At 34.4% G+C, this 12,451-nt stretch overlaps 1 protein-coding gene across 4 annotated transcripts in view; it reads left to right on the forward strand.

The window, feature by feature from the left end:
- LOC105222809 (neurexin-1) overlaps positions 1 to 12,451 on the forward strand; it is a 33,347-nt gene that overhangs the window by 3,643 nt on the left and 17,253 nt on the right. For 3 of the 4 annotated variants that reach the window (XM_019989145.3, XM_011200287.4, XM_011200289.4), the window contains exons 4-14: positions 2,569 to 2,713; positions 3,449 to 3,502; positions 3,571 to 3,709; positions 3,774 to 3,923; positions 4,002 to 4,189; positions 4,259 to 4,417; positions 4,477 to 4,629; positions 4,747 to 4,863; positions 6,001 to 6,385; positions 7,016 to 7,386; positions 7,469 to 7,589. In XM_019989145.3, the coding sequence (XP_019844704.2) occupies positions 2,569 to 2,713; positions 3,449 to 3,502; positions 3,571 to 3,709; positions 3,774 to 3,923; positions 4,002 to 4,189; positions 4,259 to 4,417; positions 4,477 to 4,629; positions 4,747 to 4,863; positions 6,001 to 6,385; positions 7,016 to 7,386; positions 7,469 to 7,589 (1,982 nt within the window). The remainder of the gene's footprint in view (positions 1 to 2,568; positions 2,714 to 3,448; positions 3,503 to 3,570; positions 3,710 to 3,773; positions 3,924 to 4,001; positions 4,190 to 4,258; positions 4,418 to 4,476; positions 4,630 to 4,746; positions 4,864 to 6,000; positions 6,386 to 7,015; positions 7,387 to 7,468; positions 7,590 to 12,451) is intronic. The other variant, XM_011200288.4, reaches the window with a different exon arrangement.

The following is a 12,451-nucleotide window of genomic DNA, read 5'->3' on the forward strand; positions in this document are numbered from 1 at the left end:
TTTTTAAGATTAGCTTTAGAATTGTTATTCTTAAAATTAGGACGATTGTTTGGAATTTGCTTTGACATTGACTATGTTATTGTACTATTTAATGGAAATCATTTAAGCCAGAAGAGACTTTTACTCGATTTGTAGATATCAATGGGTGGTGACCACGAATTTGTTATCGAGTTTCTTATTTAACTCTACAGATCGATTTTGGATACATTTGTGCCCATAGTTGACGAACTTTATAATAGTTTTGTAAAATTTGCTCTGGTTTATTTTTAAATCTTTTGGATTCTATGTAGTTGAAACGCTCTCGCTGTTACTTACCTATAATTTCCGAAAATTTAGCCAAATTATTACGGAGACAGTTCACTTGATACACAAATGTGCTCCTAGAGATATGTTTGTTAGCACATTGTGCGCAATTTCTTCATAGTTTGGAAATTAGTGGTTACTTATTTTTGATAAAATAGAGGCTAGAGTTATTACTACTCTGCTGATAATAATTAAAATTGATGTTATGATGGCAATTAAAAAAATAATATATACTAATCAGTAAAAAAATGTTATCAATACCTTCATACCCCCTAATAAATTTACGGTTTAAACTTCAAATTATCAGTAGTATAGATAATTTTTCAATTGCCATCATAACATCAATTTTAATTATAATTATTATTGCTAATCAGTAGTATAGATAATTAGATAAGACCTGTTATAACGTCGATATAATCCATATCTGTCATTATTTGCCGTATTCGAGAACCATCAAGTATTTCACCTTTGAACTTTTCCTTAAGTAAAACAGGACATTTTGTAGACTGTAATTCTAGATATTTCTACGTTTGATTTATAATAAAGCATAAAAACCTTTCAGTGCGGAAAACCCTAATCATGACTGTAAAACTAAATTTGTATTACGATTTAATAATCAAAGCAATTATCATAAAACCGGGAACACGATCAATAATTTCATGAATGAGGTCGTAACCTGGACAAGGCAATAAAATTTGCTAAGACATAGAGCGTAAGAAAAATTTTATTTTTGTGGAGCTGTCTAATCGGCGATTGATTGTTTTTAATATTTTCTGGCTCCCGTGGCCCATTACTATGGCGGCTTCTCAAAAAAGTCGTTTTTGTGAAAAATCTACACTCCAGGCAGCTTAAATAAACGAAATTATTTTAACAATATTTTTCTTCGATCTTTATCTAACAAATATATTCGAGTAGATCGTGTAGAAATTTCAAGCCGACCGCTCCATCTGCTTCGAGAAAATCGCATTTATAATTTTAGGAATCGATTAGAAAATTCTTATAAATATTTTAATACCACCGAAACAACTTGCCGGTTCAACTTCAATTTATCAGAAAATTTCCTCAAATATACTTATGTACATTCGATATACATATACGAGTATGTATGCAATTTTTTTGAAATTCTCTATGGGTTAACGCACGAAAGTGACTTTTCTACAAAAATCACTCCTGCACATGGTACTTTTTGTATATCATCTTTACAAGCAAAGCATATTTATATGCACTTAACCGGTTACGTTTACACCGACAATATTTTTATATATTTGCTGTAAAATCCTGTATGGAACGTTGTTGGTCTAGTGTCATCAAAACATGATGAAATTACTTACATATTATTCTAGAACAGATATATCTAGATGTCTAATTTGAAGACGAAAATTTTGTATTTCTTATAAATATTGTATTACATATAGGTCCTGATGAATCACCTTTATACTTGAATTACTAATAATATGAAGAATGAGGGAAAGTAAAACAGCAGATACTATATATAATTACAACTTTTCCTCCTGGAAAGCATTTTGATACTTATACAATTCTACTTTTAAAGGAATCAGTATCTCGTAGAGAGACCCGAAAGGTTTACTTATGATTTCCAAAACTTCTGAAATTTTGATATTCGGATTCGATTTCCGTTATTTGGTTCAGTTAATGCTGCACATATTCATTCACAGTTCAACATTCACTGTTTTCATAAAAATATTCACTGAGTCTCAACCAGATATCTCTTATTTACTCTAAGCACCTCTTTGCATGCCCAGAATACCACACGTCAAACGCCCATCTCCCTATTGTCTGACATGCCCTAAAAAGCACGTTTCCACCGGTAAAGTTGACTTTGATGACATACAATTTGAACCTTACCACCCAAGCGGCGATTTGATAACCGTTATAACAAAAAATTAAATCGCCTTATTATTTTGCCCATATAATCGTGTTCTCTTCGCTTTGCCGAAAATATATGTAAAATTAAAATAGAAAAAAGTGTTAAAATATCTATTACTCGTATAAGTATATGATTATTATTCTCAGAAGACTTTGTTTTAAAGAAAATGTATTCGCGGTAATCTGCTAATGGAAAGTTTGGTGAGAGTGACATGTGAGTGACACATATGCACGCATGGCTGTGTGTATTTATTTGCTAATGATAAGTACACATAAATGCGAAAAGACCAAAATTTATTAGTTAAGTGTAAATTTACACGGGATATCTTCTAATGCGTATGTGTTTGTGCATATCAACACATTTTTTATGGTGTGTAGGTACAGCACAAAGTTGGCATTATTAGCCTTGCCAAGCGTGATCTTCGAGCCGAGATTCCGGGGTGCCATTCGCAATTTGGTATACGCCGATCAGCCAGGTGGGGCGACACGCCGTCAGGAAATGAAGCAGCCACGTGATATAAAGGTAATTAACAGAATCTGGCAAAATAATTTATTGTTTAACTATTTTAATTGGTTATGGTAACCAAACTCGACTTAAAGATAAAAGTGATAATTTCTATAGCACTGATAAAATTATACGAGACTTAGTGATGATAAAATGCTGAAGCTGGAGGAATGCTCAGGTTTTTCACCGACGTAAAGCACCTAGCTAAGCTTAAGTCAATATAAGCTCTATATTTCCTAATAAAATGTTAAACGAAGGTGTTCTCTGCTTCCAGAAAATTTCAATTAATTGAAATTTAATCCTAAATAAAAAAAGACTTTAGAAGTTATGAAGTGGTCCGCACAAGAAATTTCTTGAAGGGAGAAACAGTTTTTCTAAAATTTGTATTGTCATTACTCTGAAACTACCCTATTCACAATCAAAACGATTGTTATATACGTTTTTACTTATTATACAATAAGCGCTTATCACTCTCTTAGAAACCCAATAGAGTTTCTCCTTCTTTTTGTAATATGCGTCTGAAAATATTTGGTGAAGTAGGTTCATACCTATTCTAAAGGTGGATCTTTATGCAAGTTGTGCCATACATTTTTTGGGAAGTCTGCCTACCCAAGTATCAAAGACTGGATTTTAACCCATGACCATCCGTATAAAAATTAGACAACTTAGATCTTTGGTTTCTACGGCCACTGTTCAAATATACCTATTCTTAAAAAAACGATTTACATAAACTTTTGTTTTTCTAATCGACAGTGTGGCGACGGCCCATGCGATAACGGTGAAATGCCAAAGGAGAAGGTACCTAGGGTACGTAGTTTAGAAAAAATTAAAATATATGTTATACAAATCCGTATCTGAATTCCTCTGTTATACAGGGTGTACGCGGCGGTAATACCACAGATGCTTGTGAACGAAGTGATCCTTGCCAACATGGTGGTATTTGTATCTCAACCGATTCGGGTCCAATATGTGAATGTCGAAATCTTGAATATGATGGACAATATTGTGAAAAAGGTAAATTATACTAAGATTTGCTGCAAAATATCCAAAATAAAACACTTACCCCATTTCGCTGCAGAAAAAGCGCCATCAGAAGCCACATTTCGCGGTCAACAGTTCCTGTCGTATGATCTTGGCCAAACTAGTGCCGAGCCGATTGTAAGCGCTCAGGATGCCATTACGCTATACTTTCGCACTCGTCAACCCAATGGTTTATTATTCTATACAGGTTTGTATCTACTGTGAAACATATATGTATGTATATACGTAAGTGCATTTGCTAATTTGGTTTCTCTCACATAATCAGGGCACGGTACTGATTACCTGAATTTGGCGCTACGTGATGGCGGCGTTTCACTTACAATGGGTTTAGCTAACGGTAAACAGGAAATGCATATCAAGCCATCCAAGGTACGTTTTGATGATCATCAATGGCACAAAGTAACGGTACATCGTCGAATTCAAGAAATATCTTCGATAACAAGCTTCTGCAGAGTAAGTCAATTTGCTCCAGAATTAATAAACATAGTTTTTTGCATAATTTCGAAACCTTTTTTAACCTAGCTTGTGACCGTTGTTGATGATGTTTACACCGATCACTCGCATATTGCCGGTAAATTCACAATGCTATCTTCGTCTCGTGTTTATGTCGGTGGCGCCGTCAATCCACGCGCGCTGCTCGGTGCTCGTGTGCATAATAACTTTGTAGGCTGTCTTCGTAAGGTTAGTACCCTATTATTATTACTTTTTCAATAAATATTAAATGAAAAATGTTCCAAAAGGTTGAGTTCTCTGCAGATACATTATTATTAAACCTTATCGATTTGGCTAAAAGTGGCTCAAAACTGATTCAAGTCGCAGGTAATGTCGAATATCAGTGTCCCATAGGAGACCCACAGGACCCAGTTACGTTTACTACAAGGGAATCGCATTTGGTATGAGTTCATTTTATAATTATAGACAAATTTAGATTATTTGCATTTTATCTTTATATTGTTTCATACATATGTCTAATACTTGGCTTGTGCTTATGTAAACTGCGATTTTTGTAGGTTTTACCACCATGGGAGACTGGCAAACAAAGCTCTATATCCTTTAAATTTCGTACCAAGGAACCTAATGGATTGATCATTTTGGCCACAGGCTCGAAACAACCGCGCTCGAAGAATGTAAGTACATTTTTATCAATGAGAAAATATTGTGGAGAGAAAAGATTATAAATGATAAATGTACATTTCACTCTTATAAATGGAAGCAGTGCCAACTTATGGAGTATATATTCTCTCTTTATTCGTTGGTTAATACGCCATAATCTTGCACTCTGTTGTGATATTTGTGTGTTATATTTGAGTGAGTTTTCAAAAGATGGATTAACTTGATTATTGTTCCATCGTTTTAATATTCCGAACATGCGTTGGAAAGCTACTGCCTTGTGGATTTTATCCAGTATATGTCATTTATTAAAGGCGAGTCATTCAAAAACAAGAAAAGTGGGTCGACATATCATTAGCTATAAAAGTAGTTTATGCATTAGATTGGGATTGACAAAGAAAATGGACTCATTACGACAACCCAAAACGGAAAAGCCGATTATCCATGATGTCAAGGTAACGATCTGTATTTGGTGGGATTAGACGGGTCCGATGTGTTTTGGGCTTCTAAAGCTTCATTAATCGAAAGCGCTACCGACAACAACGCATCAAATTTGAGTCGAAAAACGACAGGGATTCGCAACTATATACGAATCAATAGTTTCCCATTATGACCACACTCGCCCTCATATTGTAAGAACATTTAAAATGTATTTAGAAAACAGAGGCTGGGAAGATCTGCCTCACCCGCCTTATAGCACAGCCATTACCACTTCTCACTAACGTTTGCAGAAACCCCTTCAATGGAATACAGTTCACATCAGGACAGAACAGAACATTGCATTTTCGTAATGTTTGTATACCATATACATGGCGCGTGTCGAAAAAGTGAACAGTGCTCAATCAACTAACATTTGTTATATAATATAAGAGGGTTAAAGCTCCATAAACATCAAACTGTAATGTTTAAAGTGGGTTAAGGGAATTTTTCTTGTATAATTTTATGAGTTTATGATTTGCTCATATCGACCACCTTTAGTAGAATTTGCTGGTTGCATAAAAGCGGCGTGTGATGATGAATTGAGACTGACCCTCATGGAAGTGCATGCGCCACACCAGTAATTCAATTACTTTTGTTCTTTAACTCACTTTAACTCACTAATGCTTGTTTACCGCCACAATTAAAAAGCATAATTAAATTGTTATATTTTCCAGGCCGTACTGTTTGCCATTGAGCTATTGAATGGACACATTTACATACACTTGGACTTGGGTTCAGGTGCGGCGAAGGTGCGTGCCTCACGACGTCGAGTTGACGACGGTGATTGGCATGATTTGATATTGCGGCGCAACGGACGGGATGCAAAGGTAAGCGTCGACGGCGTTTGGAATGAGTTCCGTACACCGGGCGATGGTACCATACTGGAACTGGATGGGCATATGTATGTCGGTGGTACGGGTCCAGCGTACAATAATATCGCATGGCCACCGGCTATCTGGACGGCAACGTTGCGGCAAGGTTTTGTCGGTTGCTTGCGTGACTTGGTTTTAAGCGGCAAGGCAATCGATATTGCAGCATTCGCACGCTTGCAGGACTCAGGTATGTATGTACATACGTATATCGAAGTATGTATGTAGTACATGTTCGATGTAAATGATTTGAAGTGTACGTGAAACTATGAAATGTTTTGTCCATTAAAAATAAATCGGACACAATTATTTATGCAAATAGCTGATAGCGACTACTTTTTGGTGTCATGGTGTAAAAAAGCAAAAAGCTTTGATAATTATTATTCAGTTTAGCATGTGGTATGAAGAAAGAAAAAGCGATGTCGAAGACAACAAAAAAGTGTAATGAAGATAATTGTTGTGACAATGAAAAAAATAATTACACTAAATATTTTCCTTTCATTTCTCCATTTTTTTACTTTGTTTTTAGTCGGTTTTGAAGCATTTTGATTAAATATTCAATGAATTTATTTTTAAGATCTCACAGAATACTTTTTAATTTGGGTAAAACTGAGGGTAGTCCAAAGATTTTAGATATTTCTCTCTACCACCTGTGCCTAATGTTTGAGATAACTCGATCTTTAGGTAACTCAAATACTGGTCGACGTGAGCCATGCTCATTTTTTTACATAACCATGTTCTTTAAAGCGCATACATATACATGTATAAAAGTAATGTTCTCTAAAATGCATATAATTAAATTTTTGACAATTACCCGCAGCATCGGTGAAGCCATCATGCCACGTACAGGCCAACGTTTGTTCCGGCAATCCCTGCTTGAATGGTGGCACCTGCATAGAGGGCTGGAATCGACCCATTTGCGACTGCACTGCTACACTATACGCCGGACCGACATGCGGACGCGAGTTGGCCACATTGGCATTCAACGGCAGCCAACATATGACTGTATGGCTGGGCAATGGTCAAGGCACCAAAACTCAAACTGAAGAGCTTATAATACGTTTCAAAACCTCGCGACCCACCGGCTTAATACTACTAACAAGTGCCGAGTCGAATTCGCCAGATCGCTTGGAGATCGCGCTGGTGGCGGGACGTGTGCGTGCCAGTGTGCGTTTAAGTGATCGAGAGAAGGTAATTATGAGCATTTCCTTGCTGTTTTACATTTAAACGTATACTGTGTCCAATTTACTTTTAAATCTTTGTGATTCTATAGAATTTACTTGCCGGTCAATCGGTGTTGAATGACAACAACTGGCACACAATACGCTTCTCGCGACGTGCCTCCAATCTACGGCTACAAGTTGACGGGGTTCCCCCTGTCAGGGGTATGTTATGTATGTATCACCAGCACTTCTATTTGCCCTACTACGTGTCGTGCCGTGTCGTTTTTTTCATTCTACCAAAAATTAAAAAAAAAAAATAATAATAATAATTAGATTTTAAAAAGAAATATTGAAAATAATTAATAAGTAAATCAAGCAATAATAAGCGTAGGGGACAAACAACCGAACTTCTTAGCAAGAACAACAATTGTAAATTTCTATGGTTTAATTTTGGTTGCTTTTTGCTATAGTTTCCCTTGTGATTTGTTTTTTACTTTTGTATAATATTATCCAACAATTTTGTATTTTGTTCATCGAGTGCGTCAATGGGCCATGAAAGAACTAACACAACTATCTGCGATTTCGCATATACATAGTGCATATGTATATAATATGTATGTGTATGAGTTTCAGTGCAGTGGTCTCGTCTCTGTCAGGCGTACTCGGTACTTCATCTGTTTTTTTGTTTTTTTTTTGTTAACTGTAAATACTCGTTGAATCAAACGTAAAAATACTTGTACTTTTTGTTCAAGAAAATGTTAACCAATACCTACTTACTTTGCAATCACCAATCACCAAATCACCACCATCACTTAATCAACAACAACACCTGTCAAATGCGTAATGCATAAGAAAACAAAACAAGAAATCAACTAAATGTCAAATTAACGTATTGGTAGACAAAAATAGCAAGAATTTTACTCGTGGCATTTTTACGGGAGTTAATCTCCCATAACTCTATATTGAGAGGAACAGAAAGTACCCTAAATTAGGTGAAACTAGTTCGCCACGCTTTAAACTCCAAAGGCATATTAAAAAAAAATCTTTCTTTATAAAAAATGTGTTGTAATTTTTATTTAAATATTTGTATAAAATATTTTTGTTGTCAATTCAATACTATATAATTTACAGTTCATTTCCCCGAATCATTTTATCATATTTAAATTGTTATTGGTATATTGTATGTATCATTGTTTGCATACTTTCATATTAAACATATTTCCTTTCTCGACGTTTATTTTATCCTGTAAAATAATATATGATCATCACTTCACCAGCGAATCCTGAAAATCGTATTTATAAATATGACATCTCACATTAATACATACAATCACTTATACATAGTACATACATGCATACATACAAACATCTTATAAATTCATTCTGCTTTTATGAAATTCGTTTGTTACAATTTTATATTTACTTACTGTATCTTAAACGTTACTTGTACCTAAATTTCTGTTTCGTTTTATAAACGATCATGGGGCACCAGAAGGCTTTTCCGAAAATTCTAAAAAAATATTTGAATATTTTATGAAAATTAAACACTCTTCATAATACACATATGTTGTATACACTGAAAGTCTGTAAAAATTTGCCAAGAGCGGTTGATCGGGGCAAACAAAATGCTGTGAGGGACGTTAACAGGCAGACCAGTAACAGAATTTCGAAGTGAGAAAATAATGGAAAAGTAGAATTTTCAAATTATATTGTTGGTTATTTAATACTACATAATTATTAAATTTTACATGATGTTGCTTTCACGTGATAAATTTTTGTACCCTGAAAAGGATATAGGAGGTTTGCCACGTACTTGGAACACCCAAAAGGAAACTTCAGAGACCCTATAAAGTACATATGCACATAAATAAATGACCACCGTGAACAATTTAGCCAAGTCCGTCGGTCCGTCAGCTTGCCTGTATATATGCAAACTAGTCCTTCAGTTTTTGGGATATTGAACTGAAATATTGCACCCAGCATTTATTTCAATCTGAACGATCGTAATCAAGTGCTTATATAGAAGACTTTTTCATTGGGAAAGATATCTTAAAGAAATTTGTCATCAAATATTGCCTAAGTCAATGGTCCAATCTCGGAAGAAATAGTTAGATTGACTTCAATTTAGTTCCTTATTAAGGAGTTGCATGGGTTTCTTCGTGTAAAAAACAGCTTTCTCAACAATATTTTTTCTCATATAAAAAATGAAATATTTTGTTAGAATTTTTTATTGTTACAAACATGCACTATTAACAAAGAAATTCTGAAATTCTTGGAGAAAAAAAAATTAAACTCGGCCATTACATCGTCATGTCCGGTGACCTCTCGGAAAAAAGATGCACCCCCGTTGGCACGATAACTCCTTACAGGATCATCTAAAGTGAAAGATACGTGTTTTGGTTGTAAACCTTAACTTAGAACATGGACGAAGGAAAACCACTTAAAAGTGGATTTAACAAAAAAAAAAAATAAAATAATAGTTGTAATCGAAAAAAATCCTACGTACAAAACTTTAGAAATGTATCTCAAAGACCTGTGTAATGTGTCATGAAGATCGGTTGAGCAGTTCTCGAGCAATCATTCCGACCGGCTTCAAAAAGACAGTTTCGACAAAAACGCGTGTAAAGATCGCGCACTTAGCCTAGCTAGCCTCGAGCTCACCTGTTCTCAAGGCTGTACTCGTATCTCTGAAACTATTACTCGGATCAACTTAAAAATGTTTGACAATATTCTGTAGGTATTTTAGAATTTAATAAGACCATAAAAAATCTTTTTTTTTTTAACCCGTAAAACCCCTTAAGATCAGAAAAATATTCCCGAATGAGCAGCAATAGCGGACGTATTCTTCGATTGTTTGCCGAATAGTTGTTGTAGATTTTGTGAGAAGCAGAAACTGTAAGACGCATAAATCTCAAATATTTTGTAATTTCGGTATATATTTTGGAAAATAACTTCCAAAACGGATTTTATTACCGTTAAGGTTACAAAAACTGTTTTCGAAGTTCAACTTGTTCAATACTCGTATATTATACAAATATACAAATTTGGGTGCCCTGTGATCGCATACATTTCAACCTCTGTTCTTGTAAATTTGAAACTTTTTAAAATCTTGATGTCGTGTTTTCATTTGCCTCAATACCAAATTGCCTTCTTTTATGAGAAAATAAAATTGAAAATTTTCTTTGATTTTTACTTAACCTCTCCCTGGAGCGAAAAAAATAGATAAAATTTCAGCAAGAAAAGTTAGAACTTACTAAAGACACTTTAGCAAAAATGTAATAGTACTGAAAGTGCATGCTTTAAGAAAATAAGAAAATTAATATTTCATCATAGGGAAACCTTTGTGTAACATGTCTGCGAATATCAGCAAAAAATTGGTTGCTTGCCGTGGAAATATGTTTCAATGAATCTGACATATATTTTTTGATACATGGATTACAATGCAAAATTTCACTTTGGTCATTTTTAATGTACATAATTACATAAAATATAGCTGTATCGATATTAAATAAGTATTTAACTATACATACATACATATGTATTTCTCATAGCGCGTACATTTCGAAAGGTAACCGTAACATTTTTCGTGTTTTCTGTAACTTCGGGAATATAATATTTTTGCAGTGCGAAATTGAGTAAATTTTTCTGCAAAATACTATCACCATAACACAAGGCAAGCTACAAGAAAGTTTAAAGTGAGAAAATAATTTATATAGGTTTGTATAGTGTTTTATATACGATACATTAATAATTAAAAATATTTTATTTTTGACAAAGCTTTTTCAAAATTGAGAGATTGTTATATTTTTTTCTTAGAGCAGGAATTAGAGAAATTAAAAAATCGACACGCAAGAACAGGTGCGCATTTTTTTGTTGCCACTGTTGTTGTGGCCGCTGCTGAAGAGGCACTAACAATTGCGGCAAAAAAATGTTAATAAAGCGCCGGGGCTGTAATCTGCACCAATTACTAATATTCTTCTAGTGTTTTATTCTAATTCTATATATTCGTGTACTGCGATATACTAACTTAGTTTGTGTTAATTGCAGAAAAATAAAAAAAAAACAAGCATAACCTAAAACTAATCTCACAAATCGTAGCGATGCATTTGCAATACTACACAATAATGTACGTGTGTTTGTCTTCACCTACGAAACTTTAATTATTTATATATTGTCGCACAAGCACCAAAAATGTCCGAATCGCGTGTAGCGGACTTCTGCATACTTACTACATACTTACATATGTACTTACATACTTAAATAGTTTGCCAATTTCGTAAACCCGTCGCACTGTTACTACGCAACCACCGTATACACGCGCCAATTCTAGCTCTCCAACACCGCCACCCTAGCTGCAGCTGCACCTGGTTGTGTGTGTGCGTGTGCGTATGTGCGTATATATGCATGCATGGCGCCAATTTGCCGCTCTAACGGCAACACGCATACTTCGCATGTTCCATAACTAATACACAGAAAAAATATTGATTTATGTATGTATGTATATTTGTAATTTATACTTTTCTTATCACAAATTATAACTTTTAATTTGCATGAGTGATTCTCCACAATCGCAAGTCTAAAAATTGCTGCCTGCTGTCTCAAATTCTAGAGCATTAAGCCATCGCCATCAGCATAACCGATATCTAAATCGCTGAACGTTCTCAATCATCCTCATCATAATTGAGTTATAGAAGGGTATTCACAAACGAATAAAATAACTGTCATTACAGAACATAACGGAAAAACCTGATTTTTACCTTATACCTTAAAGTTCCACAGTATCTAGAAGATTACATTAATTAATGTCCTTTATTCGGTATATAATTGTTCGATAAAAAAAAATCGATAAAAAATAAGGTGTACTGCAATGTCTTGTGAATACCCATTTCATAACGAAATTTACACACCCACTCCATTTATATACATACATACATATACATATGTATATATATATATATATATAATTATTCGCGTACATATGTATGTATACTTATGTATATGTGCATTAGCTGTTTCATTCCGTGCCACCTCATCAACCTGAAATCATTTCGTGAAATCGCTTTTGTTGTTCCACCTTACATATGAAGTTATCA

The sequence above is a fragment of the Bactrocera dorsalis genome, chromosome 2, assembly GCF_023373825.1.
Source record: "Bactrocera dorsalis isolate Fly_Bdor chromosome 2, ASM2337382v1, whole genome shotgun sequence".
NCBI classification, from domain to species: Eukaryota; Metazoa; Arthropoda; class Insecta; order Diptera; family Tephritidae; genus Bactrocera; species Bactrocera dorsalis.